The sequence below is a fragment of the Budorcas taxicolor genome, chromosome 17 (genome assembly GCF_023091745.1).
Source record: "Budorcas taxicolor isolate Tak-1 chromosome 17, Takin1.1, whole genome shotgun sequence".
Taxonomy (NCBI): Eukaryota; Metazoa; Chordata; class Mammalia; order Artiodactyla; family Bovidae; genus Budorcas; species Budorcas taxicolor.
In genome coordinates this window covers 65,747,368-65,770,210 of record NC_068926.1, presented here as the reverse complement: position 1 = coordinate 65,770,210, position 22,843 = coordinate 65,747,368, and the positions used below count along the sequence as shown (strand labels likewise).

At 53.9% G+C, this 22,843-nt stretch overlaps 1 protein-coding gene across 1 annotated transcript in view; it reads right to left on the bottom strand.

The window, feature by feature from the left end:
- The window catches only part of MYO18B (myosin XVIIIB), a 239,396-nt gene that overhangs the window by 184,703 nt on the left and 31,850 nt on the right, over positions 1-22,843 (bottom strand). Inside the window, 3 exon segments of the mRNA XM_052654574.1 lie at positions 12,533-12,677; positions 21,025-21,088; positions 22,081-22,181. Coding sequence (XP_052510534.1) covers positions 12,533-12,677; positions 21,025-21,088; positions 22,081-22,181 — 310 coding nt within the window.

Sequence of the window (22,843 nt, the reverse complement as noted above, 5' to 3'; positions counted from 1 at the left end):
GGTCATCTGTCCCTCTGCACAGTGAGTGAGCCCCATAAGCCCTGAACAACAAGCCATCAATAAATCGTTGCTGAGTTGTTCAGAATCCACCATCAACTGGAAAGACAATGAGTGGACCTCTACAGATACTCTGGTGTTTCGGGGCAAAAAATGGCTTGCTAGGCAAGTCAGCGGCAGCAGCACCTGCTTAAACCAAGCAAATGGGCCACTCTTCTGCAAGACTGCTCAGTACCATGAGTCTGCTGCTGTGCATCAGGAGTTGATAGGAGAAAGGGAGCAAGGGTAGGGGTCTCCTGGACTAACTGATCAAGCAGCTGGTGGGGTAAGACTGGCATGGCATCTTTGGGGTGGTGGGGTGGTCTTGGGAAGAACCAGATATGGCAGTTTTTAGACCGGGCTGCGAGATCTCGAGCCGGACATCTGAGCCTCAGTTTCCACATCCCATACAGTGGGGTGGCTCCTCTCCCAGTGGGTCACTATAAGGATGAAACAAGACACTGGATGTGACGCTGCCTGGGGAGTGTCCCCAGGGCAGCTGGTCCGAGCTGAGAAGCAGAGTCACCAGGGAGACCTCGGTGGAAGGCATCATTCATCACCCGGGGGAACTGCAGGAGCAATGGCTTGAGGGGTGGGACCAGTAGCCGGTGAGTGGACTGACCAGTAGCCTGAGGCCACACAGTTTAAGCCAGGACTGAACCTGGCCCTGGCTGCCCTCAGTCCGATGCTTTTTCTATATTCTGGGGTCCCCTTGGCAAGGTAGGCTGAGCAGGGGTCCCTCAACTTATCACACTGTCTCCTTTGAAGCTGGGGGCCCAAGGGAAGCCCAGAAAAACAGCGGGTGTGTTTTCAGAGTACTCACCACATGCCTGGTGCTGTGCTAAATGCTTAATCCCATCAGGGCAAGAACCACATGAAAAGGTTTGTGATTACTAATCCCCCGTGTATTCATGACATCATGGACCCACGCAGCAAAACATGGCATAGAATGGGGGGAATCTTCAAAGACAGAACTCCTTGGTCCCAAATTGGGCTCCTCCCCTTTCCAAGTTAGGACCTTCGATAACTTCCTTTGCCTTTCTGAGCCTCCACTGACTCACCCATAAAAAGGGTGTAATTCTCCATATCGTTCAGTCGTGTCCGACTCTTTGCGACCCCATGGACCGCAGCACACCAGGCTTCCCCTCTCCAACACCAGCTCCCAGAGCTTGCTCAAACTCATGTCCATTGAGTTGGTGATGCCATCCAACCATCTCATCCTCTGTCGTCCCCTTCTCCCTCCTGCCTTCAATCTTTCCCAGCATCAGGGTCTTTTCCAGTGAGTCAGCAGCTCTTCCCATCAGGTGGCCAAAGTATTGGAGCTTCAGCTTGTAACCATATCGGGTTACAAGGATTAAATGGAATAACCATGCAAAGCACTTAAGTCATGCCTGGCAGAGAGCAGACTCAGCAAATAGTGACAGGTAATAATTCCATCATCATCGTCATCATTGCTGTCAGCTGTATTGCTGTGCTCTGACTCTGAAGGGTGAGACATGCTTTTATGATGGGAGTCTTCACTGAGCCATAGCTCACTGGAGTCTCTGATGAGCAAGGCTAAAAGAGATCCCAGAGAGTGTCTATACACCGTCATTAGTCAAGTCTTTTCCTCTCTGAGCCTCAGTTTCCTCATCTATAAAATGGGGTAACGGCGCCTACTCCATGGAATCACTGAGATGAACAAAGCTTAGCATAGGACCTGCCCCTTGTAAGCACGGGATAAATGTCAGCTGCTGTTATTACTTATGGGAAACAGAGGTCATAAAGAGGGGAGGGCTTTCGCACGGCCAACCTGAAGCCAGTCCCTTGGGGGTTCCAGCTGCCTCACACCTCCCTCCCGAATCCTGGGGCTGGCGACAGGAATGCCTTCTAGCATCAGCCACTTCAGGGGTTTGTGGCTTTTTAAAATATAGTTGTTTACATCCCATAGCAGCTATTCCAGCTTAATGAATGAATTCAATACGCTCAGAAAATGCAGAATAAATCCTTGCCTGTGGCCCAGAATAGGCCGGGCTGCGGCAGCTGTCGGGCAGGGAGCCAAGCCACCAGCTGGGGCCTGTGGCAGAGGAAGGGTGGGCGCAGGACAGGGCCCAGGGGGTACTGGCCTTAGGGCTGTGGCTGTGCTAGGGCTGTGCTGGGGCTGTGTGGGAAACGTCTCTTGATCCCAGAGCACCAGTGCCGGGGTCTGAAGCTGGCACCTGGCTGATGGGGACACGGAAGCCCCAGGCCTTGCTCAAGGGGCCACCACACCTCTGCTCACAAGGGCTCTTCTGTGTGATGCACCCTCCCTGACTCCCTCTCAGTTTGGGAGATTCGGTTCAGGTCCCAGGTCCTAGGACCCCTTGGGGAGCGGACCTTGCTGAACTTTGGGTGTCTCCTGTCTAGAACTTTCTCCTGGCATCTCCAATGCACCTGTCTGGGTCTCCCTCCTTGGATCAGAGGGGAATTGTGTCCTGGAAAGTGAGGATGGTGGTGCCGAGGGTTTCCCGTCGGAGGCACAGAGTAAAGACAGGAGAGGAGGGGGAGGGGGAGCAGTGGAGAGAGAGGAAGGGGAGAAGTGGGGGGGGAGGGGGCGCGTAGGGGAGGGGGGAGGGAGGGGGAAGGATGGGGGAGGGGGAGCAGTGGAGGGAGGAAGGGGAGAAGTGGGGGGGAGGGGGCGTGCGGGGGAGGGGGGAGGGAGGGGGAAGGATGGGGAGGGGGAGCAGTGGAGAGAGGAAGGGGAGAAGTGGGGGGGAGGGGCGCGTGGGGGAGGGGCAAGAATGGGGGAGGGGGAGCAGCATGAACTCAGCAACGGCTGAGGTGTCCAGGGGCCCAGACTCTTGCCCAACATCCCCCACGGCACGTGAGGGTGCCGTGAGCAGACCTGCGTGAACAAACACCCAGGGTGGGGAATCGCGCTGTGTTTGTGGAAACACTCAGCCTCAGACACACCCCTCTGGTCCTGCAGGCCCAGGAGACCACACCTCCAGGACGCCCAGCCCCACCCCGCCTCTACAGACAAGGGTGCCCTTGGGGGGTTGCTGTTTACAACCCCCCAAGGCAGGAAACTGCCCAAAGGCCCATCAGCTGGAGAAGTGTCACGGACAAGCCCCGCAGCCAGTGGAGAGAAGACGGGCGCCGCGGCGTCCCGCCAGCAGCGTGGTCCACCCTGCCCAGACAGGGAGAAGCAAAGCGTGTGAAACGGGGCCACTGTGAACCTGTTTCTGAGCCAGTAACGGCGCCCACCCACCCACCAGGGCGACTGTCACAGGCACAGCTCACGCTCGATCTCAAGGGCCGGAGGAGGTGGCCTGCGGCTGGGACCACAGCAACATGGCCGGGCCGCGCACTGGATTTCTACGGCCACGGGGAGGACTCAACCTGCTACTGTTCCAACTACTGACGAGTCTATGATGACTTCCGACCAGAATGTTAAGAAAAAAAGCCAGCCTGTTGGGGCACTGGAACCAGCCTGGAGCACACGGTCATGGTGGACACATGACCCAACACGTCTGTCAAATCCCAGAGAAGATACAAGACTGAGCTGAACCTCAGGGTATACCAGGAGCTTCAGTTAATAACTGTGTGTCAGTCCTGGCTTGTTAGCGGCACTGAACGTCACCTTTATACCTTAACAGTGGTCAGTTTCAAGGGCAGGAGGATCAAGGGATGGGGAGCGACCTGCTTCTGACAGTCTATGTTCATTTGTACTGCTTCCATTTTTCACAGGAAGACAGCTTTATGGTGTTGCTTGTGCAGTTGTTTAAAAACAATAAAAAAAAAGGGTTAAAAGTCTGCATCAAGTGCTTGAATATACACTGACTGCTTCGCACTGACAGCATTGCTATTACTGCTCCCCTTGGCCTTCTGGGGTCCTGCCTGGGCTTGAGAAGTGTCAGGCTGCCTCCTCCTATCCGAGGACAGACTGCCCTGGCTGCTGCATGTTGGGGGTCCTGGTAGAAAGTGGGGGGCTGGGCCCTTGTCATTGCTGCCATCGTCTTTCCTTTCTGTGGGCCCCTCGGGGCTCCCCAAGTTACAGCCCCATCTCTTCGGGGTCTGACACCTTTATCAGGGCAGGCAGGAGTGGTGGCCTATCGGCAGCCTCCCTCCATCATCCCATTACAGGGCCTGTCCTTGGTTTATACATGGGCCTGAGTGTGTTGTATGTCAGGCAGTGGGGTCAGTGACAAGCAGACTGATAAATTCAGTGATTGACAGATAAGTTAAACCTTCCATCAGCCTTTAGAGCCGAAGGAAAGCAGGCAACTCAGCCATCAGGGCAGACACCACCCGTCCTGGTTATTATAGTCTAGATTCTGAACATTACTGTCATTTTACGGAGTCACGAGGGACAGCGGGCAGAGTGACAGCGTCTCAGACTTTCCAGGGCGGATGTGTGTCATCTCTTACAGCTATGGGGCCACAGGGATTGGAGAGGATTGAAGATCAGCCCAAGCCAGCGTGGCAGACTCAGGCTTTGAGGGGAGATACTGCAACAGGGAACAGATTTTCCACTAATAATAACAGCAACAATAACAAGGGTCATGCTGCTGCTGCTGCTGCTAAGTTGCTTCAGTCGTGTCCGACTCTGTGCGACCCCATAGACGGCAGCCCACCAGGCTCCCCTGTCCCTGGGATTCTCAAGGCAAGAACACTGGAGTGGGTTGCCATTTCCTTCTTCAGTGCATGAAAGTGAACAGTGAAAGTGAAGTCACTCAGTCGTGTCCGACTCTTAGCGACCCCATGGACTGTAGCCCACCAGGCTCCTCGGTCCATGGGATTTTCCAGGCAAGAGTACTACAGTGGGGTGCCATTGCCTTCTCATTGAGCTATACATATTCAAAACGAATACTGTAGTCCTCCCAAGGACATGGGGAGGTGACACAATTATCCCCAATCTTCAGATGAGGACACTGAGCCTCAGAGGTCAAGAGGGTCACAGATGGCAAAGTAAGACACATGTGGGTCCACCTGCCCCGAGCCCACGTCGGGAGCCTCGATTCCTAGCTCCTCTCTCTCGCATTCCCTTCATGGATGACCTTGCAGATGAAGGGAGACTGCAGGCTGGGACGGACCTGAGAAGCTGCTCTGAGCGGCGAGGTGGAGGTCCCAGGACAGGCCAAGGGAGGACTGGGCCAGGTGGGCGGCCTTACAGAGGAGGGGGACACTGGCTGCGGAGGCAGACAGGGGCTGATTCCAACCGTGGCTGCACCAGGTGATGCTGTTTGACCTTGGCGGTCTCACATAACCTCTCTGAGCCTCAGTAGCCTGCACTGCCAAGTGGGAATTCCCTCCCTACCTGCCAGGCTTGCTGGCCTTTGAAGCTGTGACACGGAGCGTGGCGGTAGTGACCCTGTGTGACTGACTGAGAAGAGGGGAAATAGCTTTCATGCTGCTCTCTGGAAGCTTCCGTGGAGCCACCAGGCCATGAGGAGGCCCAAAGAGGCCCCCGGGAGAGCCCTGAGTTCTGAGAAGCAGAGAGAGAGAGGCACCTGGCCTCCCGGCCACTCCGCCCCCACTGTTTCTGCGTCACCACCTCTGACCACAGCCCAGCCAGGCCCTCCTATACTGCAGACCCCTAGGAGCTTGGGGCGACGGTAAGATGAGACTTGAAGCCATGGGGCTTGCGGCTGATTTTTTCCGCAGCACGGTCGCCGGCCCAGTCACAGAGTTGGCATGTGCTAGAACCCTCACGTTCCCGAGCCCCAGTCTGCGTCACTCCTGACCACTCTGACCACTACCCCCACACAGTCCTTGGCCCCCAGAACCTTCATCCAAGCTGTGGAAAGAGCACTGGACTGAGAGTCCAGAACTGGACTCTGGCTCTGAAGCTGCTGTTCACTAGCACCGAGAGGTCACCATGTGCCCTAAAGCAAGGAGCCACACCCCCTGAAGGCTTGAGTTCTCTGCCCAGTATATGGGCCTCAGGATCTCCCCCACCCGACTCTGGCCCATGCAGGGGCAGGCAGGCACTGCTGCAGTGGAGACCACTGATAACAAAGCGCTCTGCAAAGCCAAGTGCTGGGGCTGGTGGCACATCCCATGTGCCAGGTGGGATGCAGTCTTGTGACCAGTGACGTAGAAGGCGGGTGGGGTTTTACCATTTTACAGGCACAGGTCAAATCACACAGGCTGGTTCCACCCCCTGCAGGGCCCAGGGTGTCCCTTCTTCCCACCCGCCTCCTTGTCAAGTGGGCTCCAGAGAACATCCGTTCGCTGCCATTCAACACACACGGGGGCTGGCTGATTGCTCCATGGGCCACATTTTGCCAAAGGAAAGAAACTCGAGGTTGGATACATGGTTCCCTGGTGGCTCCTGAGGGATGGCCCGGGCCATGAGTCTTGGTTAACAGCTAACCGTCCCTGTGTCAAATCACCCGGGGTTTTCTGCCTGCCATGCCGAGGCGGCCCCCAGGGCCCCTCCCGCTGCCTTCCCAAGGGCTCCATCAGGGACCGTGAGCCCGGGAGATAGAGGCGGCGGCGGCAGCGCAGAAAGACGGAGGGATGCGGCCTCTTGAAAACAGACTGGCTGAGCCGGGAGCCACCTGGCCTGTCCGTGGGAGGAGGCCCAGAGCCCCAGCATTTCTAGCACCTCGGCCATGGGTGAGACCCTAGACAGCTCTCCGCCACCCTCTCTCCCTCATGAGGAGGATGTACAGGTGAGCCCTGGAACTTGGCCAAGGTCACACACAGCTAAATAGAGGCTGAGCTGAGATCTGACCCCAGGACCAGCTGACTTTGAGCCGCCTGGGTCCCTGTGCCGCCACATTCTGGTGAGAAATGTTCTCTCTGACGCTGCCCAGGGCACTGCTGGTGATGGTGACCCAGAGTCTCACGGCAGCCAGCCTCCTGAGGTCAAGAACACCACGTCACAGGGGCTGAAGGGACTGAGGAGGCAGTAGGGGAGGGCCACAGTGGCAGCACCCTGCAGGCACTCAGGGGTCAGGGGAGGTTTAAAGGGACTCCCCCAAAACAAGGAGGGTCAGACGAGCCCCCAGGAGTGTGCTGGGACTGGCTCCCTGGGGAGAAGCCAAACTGGGCAGGAACCACGAGTATGCAAGGACCACGTGGCTACCTGAGGGCCTGGGCCCCCATGGAGGGGACCAAGCCGCCAACACGTGCTCAGGGGCCTCTTACAGGACCACTGGGCCTGGGAGCTGCTGCACAGGGCTTGTGGCTGGCACCTGTCATGAATGCGCCTTTGCTCTTTGCAGTTCCAGGCACACCGCTCCTAAAACCCTTGGAATCTCTGAAATGGTGATGGTGTCTCTTGTCTGTTAAGGAGACGACCAGTGGCTGGGGGACCCTAGGCGGCGTCAGGACAGGGGCTGATCACCCAAAAGACCCAGGCGTGACTAGAAACTGGGAACTTTCAGTTCCATTCCCTCCAGGGAGGGGAGAGAAGAGGCTGGAGACAGAGTGAATCACCAAGGGCCAATGATTTAATCAATTACGCCCATGTAATGAAGTGGATGCTTCTGAGCTGTGGTGTTGGAGAAGACTCTTGAGAGTCCCTTGGATTGCAAGGAGATCCAACCACCCCATTCCAAAGGAGACCAGTCCTGGGGATTCTTGGGAAGGAATGATGCTGAAGCTGAAACTCCAATACTTTGGCCACCACATGTGAAGAGTTGACTCATTGGAAAAGACTCTGATGCTGGGAGGGATTGGGGGCAGGAGGAGAAGGGGACGACAGAGGATGAGATGGCTGGATGGCATCACTGACTCGATGGATGTGAGTTTGAGTGAACTCTGGGACTTGGTGATGGACAGGGAAGCCTGCTGTGCTACAACTCATGGGGTCCCAAAGAGTTGGACATGACTGAGTGACTGAACTGAACTGAATGAAACCTCCAGAAAACCCCCAACGAGGGGGCTCAGAGAGCTTCCAGGGTGCTGGGAGGCCCACACACAGTGAGGATGGGAGCCCCTTCTTCTGCTGCCTGCCCCATGCGTCTCTTTCACATGGGTGTTCCTGAGCTGTGTGCTTTATAGCGGATGCTGGTAAGTCAAGCACCCTCTTAACTTTTGTGAGCCATTCCAGCAAGTTACCAACTTGAGGAGGGGTCTGTGACCCATGTCTGAGGTGGTGCGGTCTTGTGGGACTGAGCCCTTGACCTACACGAACTCAGTGTCGGGAGTGGATTAAATCGTAGGACACTCAGCCGGTGTCGAGAGAGTCAGAGGATTGCCTGGTGTGAGTAAAAGCCCACACCTCTGGTGTCAGAACTGTCATGAGTAAAATAGCTCAGGGTGCCCCAGAGAAGACCTGGGACCCTGAGAGGACAGAGGTGTCCCATGTGTGGAACGGCACATGGGGCCGGGGAGGCAGCGGATGTGGTCCCAGAGGCTGGGCTCAGCGCCTGGACAGACTGGGTCCAAATCCCAGCTCTGGCTTTAGCTGCGTGCCCTGGGCGATGAGGATGAACCTCTCTGGCAGGCCTTGGTCTCCTCATCTGTAAGATGGGTATCTTACAGTTCTAGCTCCTCCCAGGCTGCTCCAAGGTTGTGCAGTGACATCACATCTGTAAGCATGAGGCCTGGGAAAACAGGTCAGTTCTTCATCAAGGAATGACCCAACCAGCCTATGCAAAGTCTAGGGCAGGGGATGGGTCGTGGCAGGGAGACCTCATTCTGGAATACACCAGCTGTCGGAGGCCAGGTGAACTACACTGCTCCTCTTACAAAGCTCCTCACTGTGCACCAAGTCCTGTGCTCTCAGCGTTGGCACCGACTCATTTAACCCTCACGACAAGCCTACAAAGTGGCTGCCATCACCACCCCCATTTTACTGGGGAGGAAACTGAGGTTGAGAGAAGCCAAGCCAGGAGGCTGACTCTTTCCCACTGCTCTATCTTTCCTTGCTGCTGCTGCTAAGTCACTTCAGTCGTGTCCAACTCTGTGCGACCCCATAGACGGCAGCCCACCAGGCTCCTCCATCCCTGGGATTCTCCAGGCAAGAACACTGGAGTGGGTTGCCATTTCCTTCTTCAGTGCATGAAAGTGAACAGTGAAAGTGAAGTCGCTCAGTCATGTCTGACTCTTAGCGACCCCATGGACTGTAGCCCACCAGGCTCCTCCGTCCATGGGGTTTTCCAGGCAAGAGCACTGGAGTTGGGTGCCATCGCCTTCTCCTTACCGGGTTATTAAATGAACCAAATCACATCAAAAGTCACAAGAGGCACAGGCACTTCTGAAAGCAGCACACGCTAAACCAGTATTAGTGGCAGTTGTCATTACTGCCATCACAGTTCAAAAATCCCAAGCCCAGTTATAAGGCCTGAAATCTCCCCACAGGGACAGATACGGTTTTTAAAAACAGAATCAGGACTTTCAAAACAAGTTAAGGAAGTCAGTTGTGCTGGGAGGAGAGCATCATTTTAATGGGGGAAAAAAACCTGATTAATGGAAATGATTCTTAATATATTTCAAAATGATCTGTTATGACACAAAGTCAAGACATTTATATACGACTTTGAAATTCTTAATAGCTGATTTCAGAGCAACCTATTATGAAATCTTCCAAAGCAGAATATATTGTAAGTAAATCACTGGGCAGGCCTCCCAGGCAGACTGACGGCAGCTCCTCTTAAAATAATTTATAAGGTGGGATGGGGGAGGCTGGCAGGAGTTATTGCCATAATCATGTATTAATAAAATATTTATAAGTGACTTTCTCTTTTATTGTTACAGGTATGAGTCCCGAGCCCACATCAGAGGGGGTGCCCCGTGAGCCCCAGGGAGATAGAGTCAGGCATCAGACTTCTCTGGTGGCAGCTTAATAGACCAGGGGCTCCCTCAGCCTCTGTCCTGTGGCATCAGAGGCAGAGCGGGCTCCAGTGTGACAGAGGGACCCCTGTCTTGCCCTCTCCCTAGGCTTTGCTGAGTGCCGGGAGGGAGGGAACCAGCCTGTCTGAGCTGAGTGCAGCCGAGAGGCCCATGGCTGTGACACCCTGGAGAATCAGCTAACCCAGGCTCAACAGCACAATCTGCTTAAGGACTGCCCTGAGCCGGAATCATGAACCCCCTGTCCACCACCCCCCGTGCCTCACTCTGTATCTACCACCCCATACATGTCCCCGGTCTGTCACTGCAGGCACCTGTCTGCACCCCTCTGCTTTCCTGGCTACTTGAACATGCTCAGCTCAGGCATGGGGCAGGCTGGAGGGGCAGGGGTAACATGCCCGGGAGCAACCTTCAGGCAGGCAGAAGCAGGTGGTGGCGGTGGATCAACATCCTGGCTCCCTCGCCCCTCGGGTAATACACAATGGGCAGACATGCTCTTCAGAGGTTTCCAGAGGTCCCTCACTTCCCAGAGTTAGTCCACTTGAAATTTTATTTTTATTTATTTATAAAAATGTTTAATATGTTTATTTGGTTGCCCTGGCTCCTAGTTATGGCACAAGGGATCCTCGATCTTCATTGCTGCATGCAGGGTCTTCAGCTGCAGCATTTGGGGTCTTTAGTAGAGGCATGATGGGTCTTTTAGTTGAGACATGCAGGATTTAGTTCCCTGAGCAGACACTGAACCCAGACACCCTGCCTTAGGAGCTTGGAGTCTTAGCCACTGGACCACCAGGGAAGCCCCTAATTCACACCTTAACTCCGCAGCATCACCCACCTTTCCTTCCTTCACTCCCCTCTTGGTTCTTCCTGATATCCCCTCCCCCAAAACCTACTGCACCCAGATCTTCATCTCAGGGTCTGCCTCAGGGGAGCCCAGCTTAATATAACTTTCTCTTTCTTATTCCATTCAATCCTCACACCAACCCCAGTCTTAGCCCATTGAAAGAGAAGCCTCTGAAGCTTGGAGAAGTTTGCTTTTTAACTCACATCTGCCTCACTCAAGAGCCCATACCCTGGGGTTTACCGCACCTGGACCTTCGGAGCCTCAGTCTTCCGTTCTGTAAAACAGGTCTGTTTCCTTCCACACCCCTTTCAACCTACAGATGCCTGTGCCCCAACTCTAAATCTTCAACAGCTCTTCTGGCCTGAACTGCGCAGTGGCATCCCTCACCCCAGTCTGTTTACAAAGCTGTCTGATTTACAGACAATTAGGACCCAGAGCACGCCCCACGGCTGATTTTTGGAAAAGGTAAGTGGCAGTTGTTTTTCCCATGTTTGTATAGTCAGGCATGCCTGCCCTTGGCCTGGACCAACTGTGGAATTGCCACCTTTCCTATTTCTGACTCAGCATAACCCCTAGAAATATCCAAAATCAAATCAGCACACCAGTACATGAGGCTCAAGAATATGATAATCAAAAGGACAGGCCACAGGGCCCAGGGGGATGGTGGTGGAGAAACCATGTGCCACCATGTTCCAAAGACGTCCGCTGCCTCCCAGGGGAAGGGCCCAACACCTGCCAGTGTCAGCACACAGCTCCAGAGGACAGGCACAGTGCACGCCTGTGTCCACTCCACAAGCCTGTCCCAACTGGATGTTCTCGGCCCGAAGGAAGACACTCTCTAGAGGAAAGAGCTAGACAAGGACACAGTCATAACACAGGGCACCATAAGCCCCACAAAGGCAGGAGCTGCACTGCTCTGGATACTGACCATCTCCTTGGGACCTTTCACAGGGACGAGTGTAGTGGGAGAGGATCCTGGTGAGGGAGGCGAGGAGCCTTGAATGCCAAGCCAAGGGATTTTACTCGATGGAGCGGCCAAGGGAGAGCCTCGGGAGGATTCTAAGCAGGGAACAGTACCACAGGTCTGTGTTCTAGAAAGGAGCCCAGTGGTCACAACAAGGGAGGAGCGAAGGCATCGGCAGTGAGGCTACTGCGATAACCCAGGAGAAAAAAAAAGACTATCAAACTCTTAGTCTAAGGTGATAATAAAGGATAGAGAAGTCAGGACAGGAATGCTATCACGAGAGTAGCTACAGGGAAAGGGGAATGACTGGAGGGCAGGGGCAGTCAGAACCCCTTGGGGTTCTCCCCCTTGGGAGGAGACCAACGTGAAGGAAGACAGTCAGCACACAGACAGTTCCGGACGGAAGCAAGTCTGGGAGGAGAAGGACAGCTGGGTCGGCTCAGCATACACAGCGGGAGCCTCTCCAAGATGTCTAGACAGAAACACGTCACCTTCAGTGCGTGGACCCAGCCTTCTCTCGCCTGTTCCAGGGCGTCTCTTTGCGGCACAGTGGCTACTAGCTACATGCGGCTATGTAAATGTATGTTAATGAGAATTTAATACAATGAAAACATTCCTCAGTTGCACCAGCTACAGGTCAAATGCTCGATGGCCACAAGCAGCGAGTGGCCACCCTACTGGAAGAGGAGCTCCCAGGCATCGCAGAAGTCCCACCGGACAGTGCTGGGCTACGAGGCTTACTTGAAAATCAGCTCTGCTTCCTTCCCAGCATGCCTGCTTCTGTAGCCGAGCAGAGAGCAGCCCCAGAGACACAGAAGACGACACACTGACACCGTCCCACCTCACAGACAGAAGGGCCTTGTCAGGCACCCGTCAGTGGAGACAGCTGACAGTCCAGGTGAGCTCGGCTGGGAAGCACCTACCTTTGCAGGCCCCCGCTGCGCCCAGGTGGTAGATGGCTGCCAGCACCCGCCAAATGGCCCTCTGCTCTCCGTCTGAAATGCCCAGCGTCTCCATGGCGCCCTGGAGCTGGGCAAAGGCGGCCGCTGCCCTCTGCTTGTCTTCAGGCTGAGAACAAGGGGAGAGAGGGAGATAAACAGACCGTCACGGTGGAGGAAACGCAAGCTCACAGCGGGAAGTGGGGCTCGGTCTCAGGGGAATGTGTGGACATTTTATGACCACAGTAAATTACCCACGATTAGCTGGGGAGTATCGACACACGGAACTCAGACTGCTGGGAAAGTTATAAAAATCATTTGTCTGACTTCGGATGGCGTGTGATTTTCATTCGTTCATGTGTTCATTCAATAAGATTTATTGAGGCTCTGCACTGTGCTGGACTCTGGGGAGGCAGAGATGAGCAAAATCCAGAACTTGACTCTGAGGACCTTTCAAGGTAGAAGTGGAAAGAGATGTAAAAACAACTAACTGTGAGACAGGCTAACGGGGGACTATGGGATCTCAGAGGAGGGCCAGGCTGATTAATCCTGCCCAAGAGAGTCAAAGAGACTGTCACAGAAGATGAGACAAAATTGTGAATGAAATCTGAATGGCAAATAGGCAGAGCTGACCAATCTGACAGAACAGAGGCCTGGTGGGCGGGGGGACAAGGAGAACAAAGGAGGACTCTGGAGAGAACAGGCAGTCACCTGAACACGGCCAGGGGAGCAGGGATTTCTGGAGTGGGGCAGACAGAGGAGGGGTAGAGACACGCATGAGAAGCTGGCCGGTGCCGACAGAGAAGGCCTCAAACCCCATGTTAAAGGGCACAGGCTTAAAACTCCAGCCACGACAGACAAAAATACACCCATGTTTCCATTTCTGGACCTGAAGCAGACATCATCAATCAATGAAGATCCCACAGGGGTCCAGACTCTCTTCAGGACACTCCCTCTTGCGGCCCCCACTAACTGACCTGCCTCAGCAACTGAGACAGATCCTGTCTGCCATCCCCAGGGCAAGCGGCAGGCAACCACCAGAGATTTTTCAGCAGGAGAGAAGAGAAAATGGTATGATCAGATGCTTATGGGTTGCAGAGTATCACTTTTTCTTTCCCAGATTTACGGTCCCAATTATGTCTGATTGAATATTAAAATCAGTCTGAAACTCCTGCACACACACACAGCATTTGGCCAAGGAGACTCCACCCCTGAAGCCTGCTGGGTGGAAAGGCAGTGAGCTGACGGTCAGAATTCTTTTGCAGATCATCTTCCAGCAGATAACGGGGAACTAACGTGCACCTGGCCTGCTCACAGAGCTTGGGTGATGAACGGTAAGCTGTCAAAGCTGGCAAGTCCTTGGATCTTAGGGATTCAGGGAGGGGACAACGCTTGCCCCAAGTCTCACAGCAAATTAGTACCAGATTCAGGGTAAGAATCGGGTTTTGCTGACTCCCCGCCCAGGCCAACTGTCCCCTCCACTCAAGCCACTTCTTCTAACTGGGAAAGAAGCCTGCAAGGATCATCGACCAATTGGGACGACGTCAAAGCACACAATGACATTGAGGGATGTGCTATAGGAATGTTTCAATTAATAGCAAAAGCATGTTCCACTGATCCATCATATTTCTGGGCCACCACAGGACCACAAAATCCCTAGCAACCAGGAACTCAACCTAGCAACCACAGCTGCTCCGCTGGAGCAATCGGAGGAAGGGAAGGCATCTTACCAACGTGCTCTTGGTTATTTATGAGATTTCAAAGTAGCAGAGAAAGGACACCAAAAGGACGGTGGCGACACATTTATTACGGCTCCCACTGTCAGCCACGAGCATCTGACTTTCAATTAGAGGCAGACTCCATCATTTGCCACTTAGCTCACATGAACAGAAGAATTAGCAAACTTCCACTGCAGCTGGCACGCATCTTCTCCTCTGCTCCCCGCCTCCCCCAGGGGCAGAGGGCTGAATGTATGTGCTTCTGATCTGAGACAGTTAGGATCAGGAGGAGGCTGACTGCTCCCTCAGCTTCCAGGGAGCCAGACACCTCTGCACAACGCCCTGACAAAGAGCCAGTCCTTCCTCAAAATCAAGGAAACGGAAATCAGGCAGGGCGGTGTGACAGACCAACCCACAGCCAGAAAGTCTACCGAGAGGAGGCTGGATACAGAGCAGGTGGTCCAGGCAGGGCGGAGTGGTGGAGCGCCGCACAGCCAGGAGAAAGGTCGCATCACCGATCATGCGAGCACATGCGTGAGCCCCACATGAGTCACAGGAGCCACATACAAAATGCCACGCCACCTGTGAGTCTGTTCACGTGAAAGCCAAAAGCGGGCAGCACAGCCCTCTGAGAAGAGAAGTCAGGAGGATGAGGTGGGTGGGAAGGATGGTTCTGACCCAGTGGGGGCTCCAGGGAGCCTTTGCTGGAATGAGGAATGTTTTAGATGGTGATCCAGGGTGGGGTTGCAGCTGTGTGTAAGGATATAACCATAGCTGAGTGGTACACTGAAAATTAGTGCTTTTGTACACTTGACCGTATGGCTCAAATGGAGAGAGAAAAATCAGTAAAAAAAATTAAAGCCAACTCAGAAGGTGCCCAGGGTTTGTCCGATGCAATCAGACTCAAGGTCAACCCAAGATGGCGTGTCACTTAGAAGAATAAAAGCCAAGATGTTCTCTGCACATTCAGCCAGGCTATGCTGAGAGCACCGGGAGGCTCTGACCATGCCAAGGCCAGACCCAGACCTGGGAGCAGACAGAATGGCACACGCCCCCAGCTCTGTGCCCCAGAAGCGTGGCAGCACAGCCTCTTGCCCTTGCATTGCAGGCTCAGTTTCCACCACGTGGACGGAAACAACTGCCAACCCTGCTCCTAGGTCACTGTGAGGACTAAACGAGGGCCTGGTAAAGCACCAGCATGGTGTCCAGCACACAGTGGTGCTCCATAAATCCCAGGCTCAAGCCCACGCCTTTGCCCAGGCTGTCCAGTCTTCCAGGGATGCCTCCTCCACTGCTGTCCAGCAGCCCCAGCAGGCAGATCGCCGTGGCCTGTCCTGGGGGGCTCCTGGTCCAAGGAGTGGAGACAGGCAGACGACGGCACAGGGTGGGTGCTGGGCCTGGGGAGAGGTGCAGAGCCGACGTTGGAAAGAAGTGGTGAACAGAGCAAACAGAATCAGTTGGGAGAAGTGGGTGCTGGGTGGGGAGGCAAGGTGTCCTAGCGGAAGGGCATGGTGGAGGACAGGGCGTGCTGGGCGCCAAGTACCCCGAAGATGGACGTGCAGGCCTCTCTCACGGGGCCTGGGGCAGCGGGGACCCGAGGTCTGCAGCCGGGCGCTGCTCTCTGGGGGAGGCCCTGAGAGCCTGCAACTCAGTCCCCTGGGGACAAGCACCGGGTGGAGCCTGGGTCCCCCTCGCTTCACGGGGGTATACACCGCACGCCCTCCTCCAGGGCCAGGGTGGGCTCCCCCGTGTCTCCACAGCCCACCAACCCAGGAGGGTCCCCACCCCTCCACCCCTGGATCCGGAGCGGCTCTGGAGGGAAACACTGAACACAGCCTCACTTCATCTGCAAAAGAAACATCGGTGCCTGAACAGGGGGTGAACCTGACGGAGACCACAGGGAGGGCAGGATGGGTCCGTCCAGCCGGGGCTCCTGGTATCTCAACACTGCCGAGTCTGCGTCCTCTCCAGGTGCCGAAAGCACATGTAAGGAGGGAGGAGAGAAGGGCTGCCCTAGGAGCTTTTACCCTGCCAGGCAGCCTCAGTCTCTCCAACTGTCAGAGGAGGAAACTGAGGCTCAGAGAGGGTGAGACACGTGCCCAAGGCCACATGATGGGGACGGGCAGAGTCACCACATTTTAGATTCTCTATTGAGTCCCAACCCTAGGAGCAGACCCAGGAGCTGGGTGCTGCCCTACCCACTCCACAAGGGAGAAACTGAAGCTGACAGAGGAGAAGTGGCTCAGGGGTGCACAGCAGGTCACATCCCAGAACACACACGGCCTTCAGCAAGGGAACAGATCTGAGGCGATGTCATGGGACACACGAGTGCCAGTTTGGAGTCAGGCCAACCTGGATTCAACAGGCATGAACTTGAGCAAATTCCGGGAGATAGTGAAGGACAGGGAAGCCTGGCCCATTGCAGTCCGTAGGGTTGCACAGTCAGACCTGACTCAGTGACTGAACAACAACGATGGCAACCTGGATTCCAGCCCTGCCTCTGCCACTTAAAAGCTATGTGCCCTTGGGCAAGTAGCTTCACCTCTCTGAGCCTGGTTACTCCTGAAAAACAGATGTGATCATAATCCCTTGTGTCAAAGGGGCCTTATGAGGATTAAGTAAGAGAAAGCTCCGGGCAGAGCCCCTGGCAGGAGCACCACAGTCCCCAACCTTCTGTCTGGAGCACATTCCTCCACAGTTGATGCCTGGGTCATAAAAAATAAATGTGCCGTGGGCCGAAGCCTGGCTGCTGACAGCCAGAAGCAAACTGCTGGGAGGCCAGGATTATTACTATTATTATGATGATGATGACTGCTGCTGCCGGTGCTTATTTTTTTAAAAATCAGCCTAGGTTGTGGAAAAATAAATTACAGAGAAGAAGAAAATAATATGAAAGCTTTGTGATTTCAAATGTGTCCTGGTGCCCCAGCAGATCTCAAACAAGTTCCATTTCAGAGCTGAGATGTGGTGGGCGGTGGTGGGGGCGGGGTGGGGTGGGTGGCACTGCACGGGGCTGGGAGGGGAAGCTGGCAGTCTGTGAACAGAAGCAGCCCCAGGGGGCCGCTCCCCCCGGGCCCTGCTCCAGCTGACAGCCCCCCATCTCACATGCTCACCCTGCACTCTACCGCCTGCCTGCCTCTCGCCCACCGTCACCTCTGCATCAGGGGCTCAGGAAGGCTGGCCTCCCTGCACCCGACTCACTTCTCTCTCTCAGTACAAGATCAGCTCATGCTCACCTCCTCCAGGCAGCCTTCTCTGATATGACTTCAATCCTCCAGGACTGCCCGTCCAACATTCAGGACACGAGTTAAAAAGAAAAATCAATGTTTCTCTGAAACTCTAATTTACCTGGCCATCCTGTAGTGCTTCCAGCTTTTGTGAGTCATAACTGACAAATGAGCACGGTCTGTTTCCAGGTGTGCGATATGAGGGTGTGATGCATGTACAGGTTGTGAAGTCGTTGCCACAGTGAAGTTAACGCATGCCTCCACCACCTCACAGTCACCGTTTCTTGGCGTGTGGTGAGATCGCTGCAGATCTACCCTCCCAGGACATTTCCAGCGTACGGTGAGTACAGTGCTAATAACTACAATCACTGCCATCCCACATCAGTTACAAGATGAATACGTGCAGGCATTCTGCATTTCTATTTGCTGACTCTGGTGACTTTAGGGGCTTCAGGGTGACGTAGCAGCTCTCACTTCTGGGGGCATTTCCTGAGCACCAAATTCCTTTACTGAGATGATACCTGGATGGCCTGATCCCAGAAAATGAGCCCAGGCTTGTATCAAAGACCAACGAGCTTCCAGATTCTATTTTTGCTCTTAGAGAACAAAGAAAACACTCTCTCCGTACCTGCCAGGTAGCAGGACGAGAACAAAGAACTACCCTACAAGTTCCCACAGATCAACTGGTCTAAAAAAACTACCCCCAGAAACAGAAAAAAGAAAACCACTTCAAACGCCTCCTTGATATGGGCTCACGCTGCGCCCATTCCTGTGTGCGCACTGTGAGCAAACAGGTCAGGCTGGGAGGATCACGGGGGCCTGGCTTGAGCCCTTTCCATCCTCAAAACCAAGAAAACAAACCACCACGCTCTTGCTGGTTCAAACGCATGCGATTGGCCCAAACTCATTAGAGGAAGCCCAGCACTGGGGCAGCCACGCACCCGCTGCCACCCAGGGTAGGATCTGAGCTCCCCGCGCCCCCCAACCAGGGGGAGAAGGGGCCTGAATGAAGAACATACTGCAGGCCCCCTTGAGGCAGGGGCGGTGGCAGCAAGGTGAGGCTGGGGGGGCCGCATCGCCCCACTCCACCTCACTCCACCCACTGTCGGACAGACTTGCTGACAGTGGTTCTCAAAGTGGGTCCCTGGACCCCCAGCTTCAGCGTCACCTGGGGACTTGTGAGGAATATAGACTCTTAGGTCCCAGCCCAGGCCTGCTTAGTCAGTAACTCTGCAGACAGTACCAGGCCTGCTTAGTCAGTAACTCTGCAGACAGAACCCAGCAGAGAGAGGGATAGAGAGAGCGCGTGCCTTACAGAAGTGTGACTGACAAAAACAAACCGCTCATCTTTAAGTACAACGTGATAAGCTTTGACACACGCACAAACGAAAGCATCGGTGCTAAAGAAAATGGACACGCCCCTCAGCCCCGAAAGTTCCCTTTCATATGACCCTTTCTCCCCTCTCCTGCCCTCACCCAATCCCCAGGCAACCACTGACCTGCCTGCTGCCACGGCAGGTTCATCTGCACTTCCCAGAGTTTCACATAAATGAGATCATACAGCTGCACTCTTTCATCCGAGATTTTTCACTCAGCACAGTTAATTTTGATCAGTACTTCATTATTGAGGAGCATACTATCTTTATGGATATTCCACAGTGAATTCACCCATTCATCTGTTAATAGACATTTCGGATAGTTTCTGGGTTTGGGCTATCACAAATAAAACTGCTAATGCACTCATGTGAGAAAGTGGGTGTGCACGTCCACTCTCCTGCATGAACACCCATGAGTAGACTGGCACACCACGTGGGAGCTGGACGCTAAACTTCGTAAGAGATGGTCTGCCAAGATGGCAAGAGGCCACCTTCCACTCCCACCTGCAAGCTCAGGAGAGCTGCAGTCACCCCAGACTCTCACCAGCACACGTTACGCTCCATCTTTTCAAGTGTAGGCACTCTATGTATCATGTAGTGGTATTTCATCGTGGTTTTAAATTTCTTTAATGACTAATGTATATTGTACATGCTTATCTGCCATCTGTGTAGTCTTCTTTGGTAAAACTATGTTGAAAGTCTTCTGCCCATCTTTTTGGTCAGGTTGTTTTATTGATGAGTTCTGAGAGTCATTTATATATTCTGGATTCAGAGACTTCATCATATATGTGATCTGCAAGTGTTTCCTCCTAGTCTGCAGCTTGTATCTTCGTATCAACAGTGACACTCAAAGAGCAAAAGTTCTTAATTTCAACGTAGTGCAGTTCATCCACTTGTTCTCTCGGGGGCTGTACTTTTAATGTCATACCTATGAAGTCTCCACTCAATGCAGTTACAGAAAATTTCCTCCTGTTTTCTAAATGTTACAGCTTTATGTTTTACATTTGGGCTCAGCATCCACTTTGGTTAATTTTTCTATATGGTAGATTGCAATTCTGTTTTTTTTTGCATGAGGATGCCCAATTATTCCAGCACCCTTTGTTTCCCCAACATGTATATTTGGAAAAAAGCTTTGGAATAGAAATGATCACTCCCCTCCACCTGGTGAACTACTCATCCTTCAAAACACAGGTCAGATGTCCCCTTGGCTAAGAAGCCTTCCCTGACTGAGGCCAAGTAGCTTACAACTATCCTCTGTTACAGGGAATCTCGTACAGACTCTGGAATATTCTTATCTCACATGACCATGACTGCATTAATTCCCAAGTTGCTCCTCCTGACCGAGTGAAAACTCACAGATGAGGACCATAATCCCAGCATTTAGCACAGGCATGACGCAGGGAGTGACAGCAGGAGTGTAGGGGTGGGAGGTGGCTGAAAATCATTTTTAAAATATAAAAACGTAAATAAAACAAGTGAATAATCTTCTTTCTTAAACAACTGAATACCACCTCTCCAGGCCCTGGTCATAGGCCCCATCTTCCAGGAAGCCATCTCTGACTGCCCCTTCCCACACTAAACAGTATTAACAATATTTCCTAAGAGAACCACCTCTAACTGATGTAACCCAAGCTCAGGGCTAGGTGCTTTGTGCACATCCTTTCCTTTAATCCTCACAACAGGTCCATGAGGAGATACCACTTCCATCATCATTTACCAAAGAGGAGACAGATGTCCAGAGAGGCTAGGGCCCATGCCTGAGGTCATACATCCAGTAAGTGTCAGAGCTGGGGTTTGAATCTAGACAGCCTGTCCCAGAGCCCACACTCTTAGCTCTACACGGATCATCTCTTGGTTCCTATTATTTGTACAAGACTCATTTCCCCGACAAGCCCAGACCCCACAAAGGCAGTCCTGCCTCCCCCATGTGACCAGCCCTGGCCAACTCTGCACCCCAGTGGCAGAGGGACTCCTTGCTCAGGGGAACACAAGAGCACTCACACCCAGCGGGGCCTCTGCCTTACCTTGGGCCGCAGGCCCATCACACCCAGGGGGGCCTCCTCCTTACCTTGGGCCACAGGCCCATCACACCCAGGGGGGCCTCCTCCTTACCTTGGGCCACAGGCCCATCACACCCAGGGGGGCCTCCTCCTTACCTTGGGCCATAGGCCCATGCCAAAGGAGTTGCTGTCTGCCATCTGGTGCAGGTACAGGTCTGTCCTGGAAACAGAAGGGACCAGAAGTGAGGAAGGGCCCGCCCACACTGATGGTCTGGGAGAGTAGGCAGTCATCATGGCATGGGGCTCCATACAATGCCCCAGGTGGCCCCAGAGCTGGCCTAGGGCCTGGGCCCCACTGCCCAGATATTCCTCACTTGCTGGCCTCACTGGGCCCTTCCTAAGGAAAGGCCTTCCAGAAGCTTCCTTACTCCTTAGTTACCCTGTTCTGAGAACTGAGAGCTTCCTCTCTCATCTCTCTGAAGGGTACAAGTGTCCCTCTGGCCTTATCAGGAGGCTCAGGACAGGTGGAGCTGCTCCCTCAAATCAGGGAGGAAGGCAGGAGACAAATAATGGGGACACAGAGGCAAACCTGGCCTGGGGTAAGCAACGCCTCAAGCCTCATGGGAGCTTTGCTCCTTCTCTCTACAGGTGAGGAGACCGAGGCTCAGAGACAGGGAGCCACGTGCCCAAGGACGCCCAGGAGTCAGGGAGGGGCAGAGAGGACTCCCCGCGCCACCTCCCTCAGGAGGCCCTCCGAGATGAGGCTCCTGGCTTCTCACCTGGGGCCTCCTTGCCCTGAGATACCTCAGGTGCAGCCAGGGCTCTCACAGAGTTGAGGAACCTCTGCAAGGTTTGGGGTCTGCTGTTCCTCACCCACCTCCCATGCTTCTGTCAGAGCCTGTACCGAAATACCAGCACCAGAGCAGACATCCTCCACACCCCAGCATGGATAAAGAGGCGTACGTGAATTATCTCACTTAATCCTACAAGGTACTGCTTCCACTTTACAGAGGAAGAAACCACAGTTCAGAGCAGATGGCACCTGACCAGGTTTCCCAGGCCAGGAGCAGTCCCAGGCAGCTGGAATCAGAGGTCAGGTTCCTTACCACTGGGCTCCGCTCAGCTCTGGGCAGAGCTGGGGCCGGGCCCCGGGAGAGCCAACACCCTCTGTCTCACTGGCCTCGGCTGGCCCCACCCAGCCCAGTTGCTCACCTGAGATCCAGGTCCAACCCAGCTAGCATCTGGGAGAAAACCTCAAAATTGCCTTCCCCTTCCGGCTGCCGGGCCACGCGGCTCTTCTCCAAAAGCATCGTCTGCCAAGGACAGGACAGACACCTGGTCACCACGGGGCCACTAAGCTGCCCCACCCAGAACCACTCAACTGTTTGAGGCAACATTTCAGGCCCCAACTTGACTGGACACCTCCGAATCGGAACATCCGGGCCTTGGTCTTTTTGATTCAGATTCCACGTAGGGAATTAACAAATGCTCTTTGATTAAGGAACTCATTCTGATTAAGGAATCCAAAGGTAATCACAATTAACATACATAAGAGCCACCCTCCAACATACTCTTATGTAACGGAAGCCTGTAATAACTCGACCAAAATGGTGATGAATGCGAGAATTCCAGGGCCAGTTCAGAAAGGGGATTTATTTGGCACCAGCGAGTCTGGATATTATCCCAGTTCCACATACAAACAACCCTTCTAATAACCTAATCCTATTTTCTGTTCAAATAGAATGTTTGCAGGGAGGAAGGGGAGGGGGCAGGCGATTTTGGAGATGGGAACAAACAGGCCATGTGCTTGTCACACACGAGCTGCTGCGGAAGGCTAGAGAGAGTCTGTTTAATTTCACTTTTAAGACCCAACTAATGAGTGGCTGAATTATGTATTTACTCATGAATATTTCATCTCCCTGATACTCCAAGATGCAGACAGGCCAGTTTGCTCCGGGACGGGATATGGGGGCAC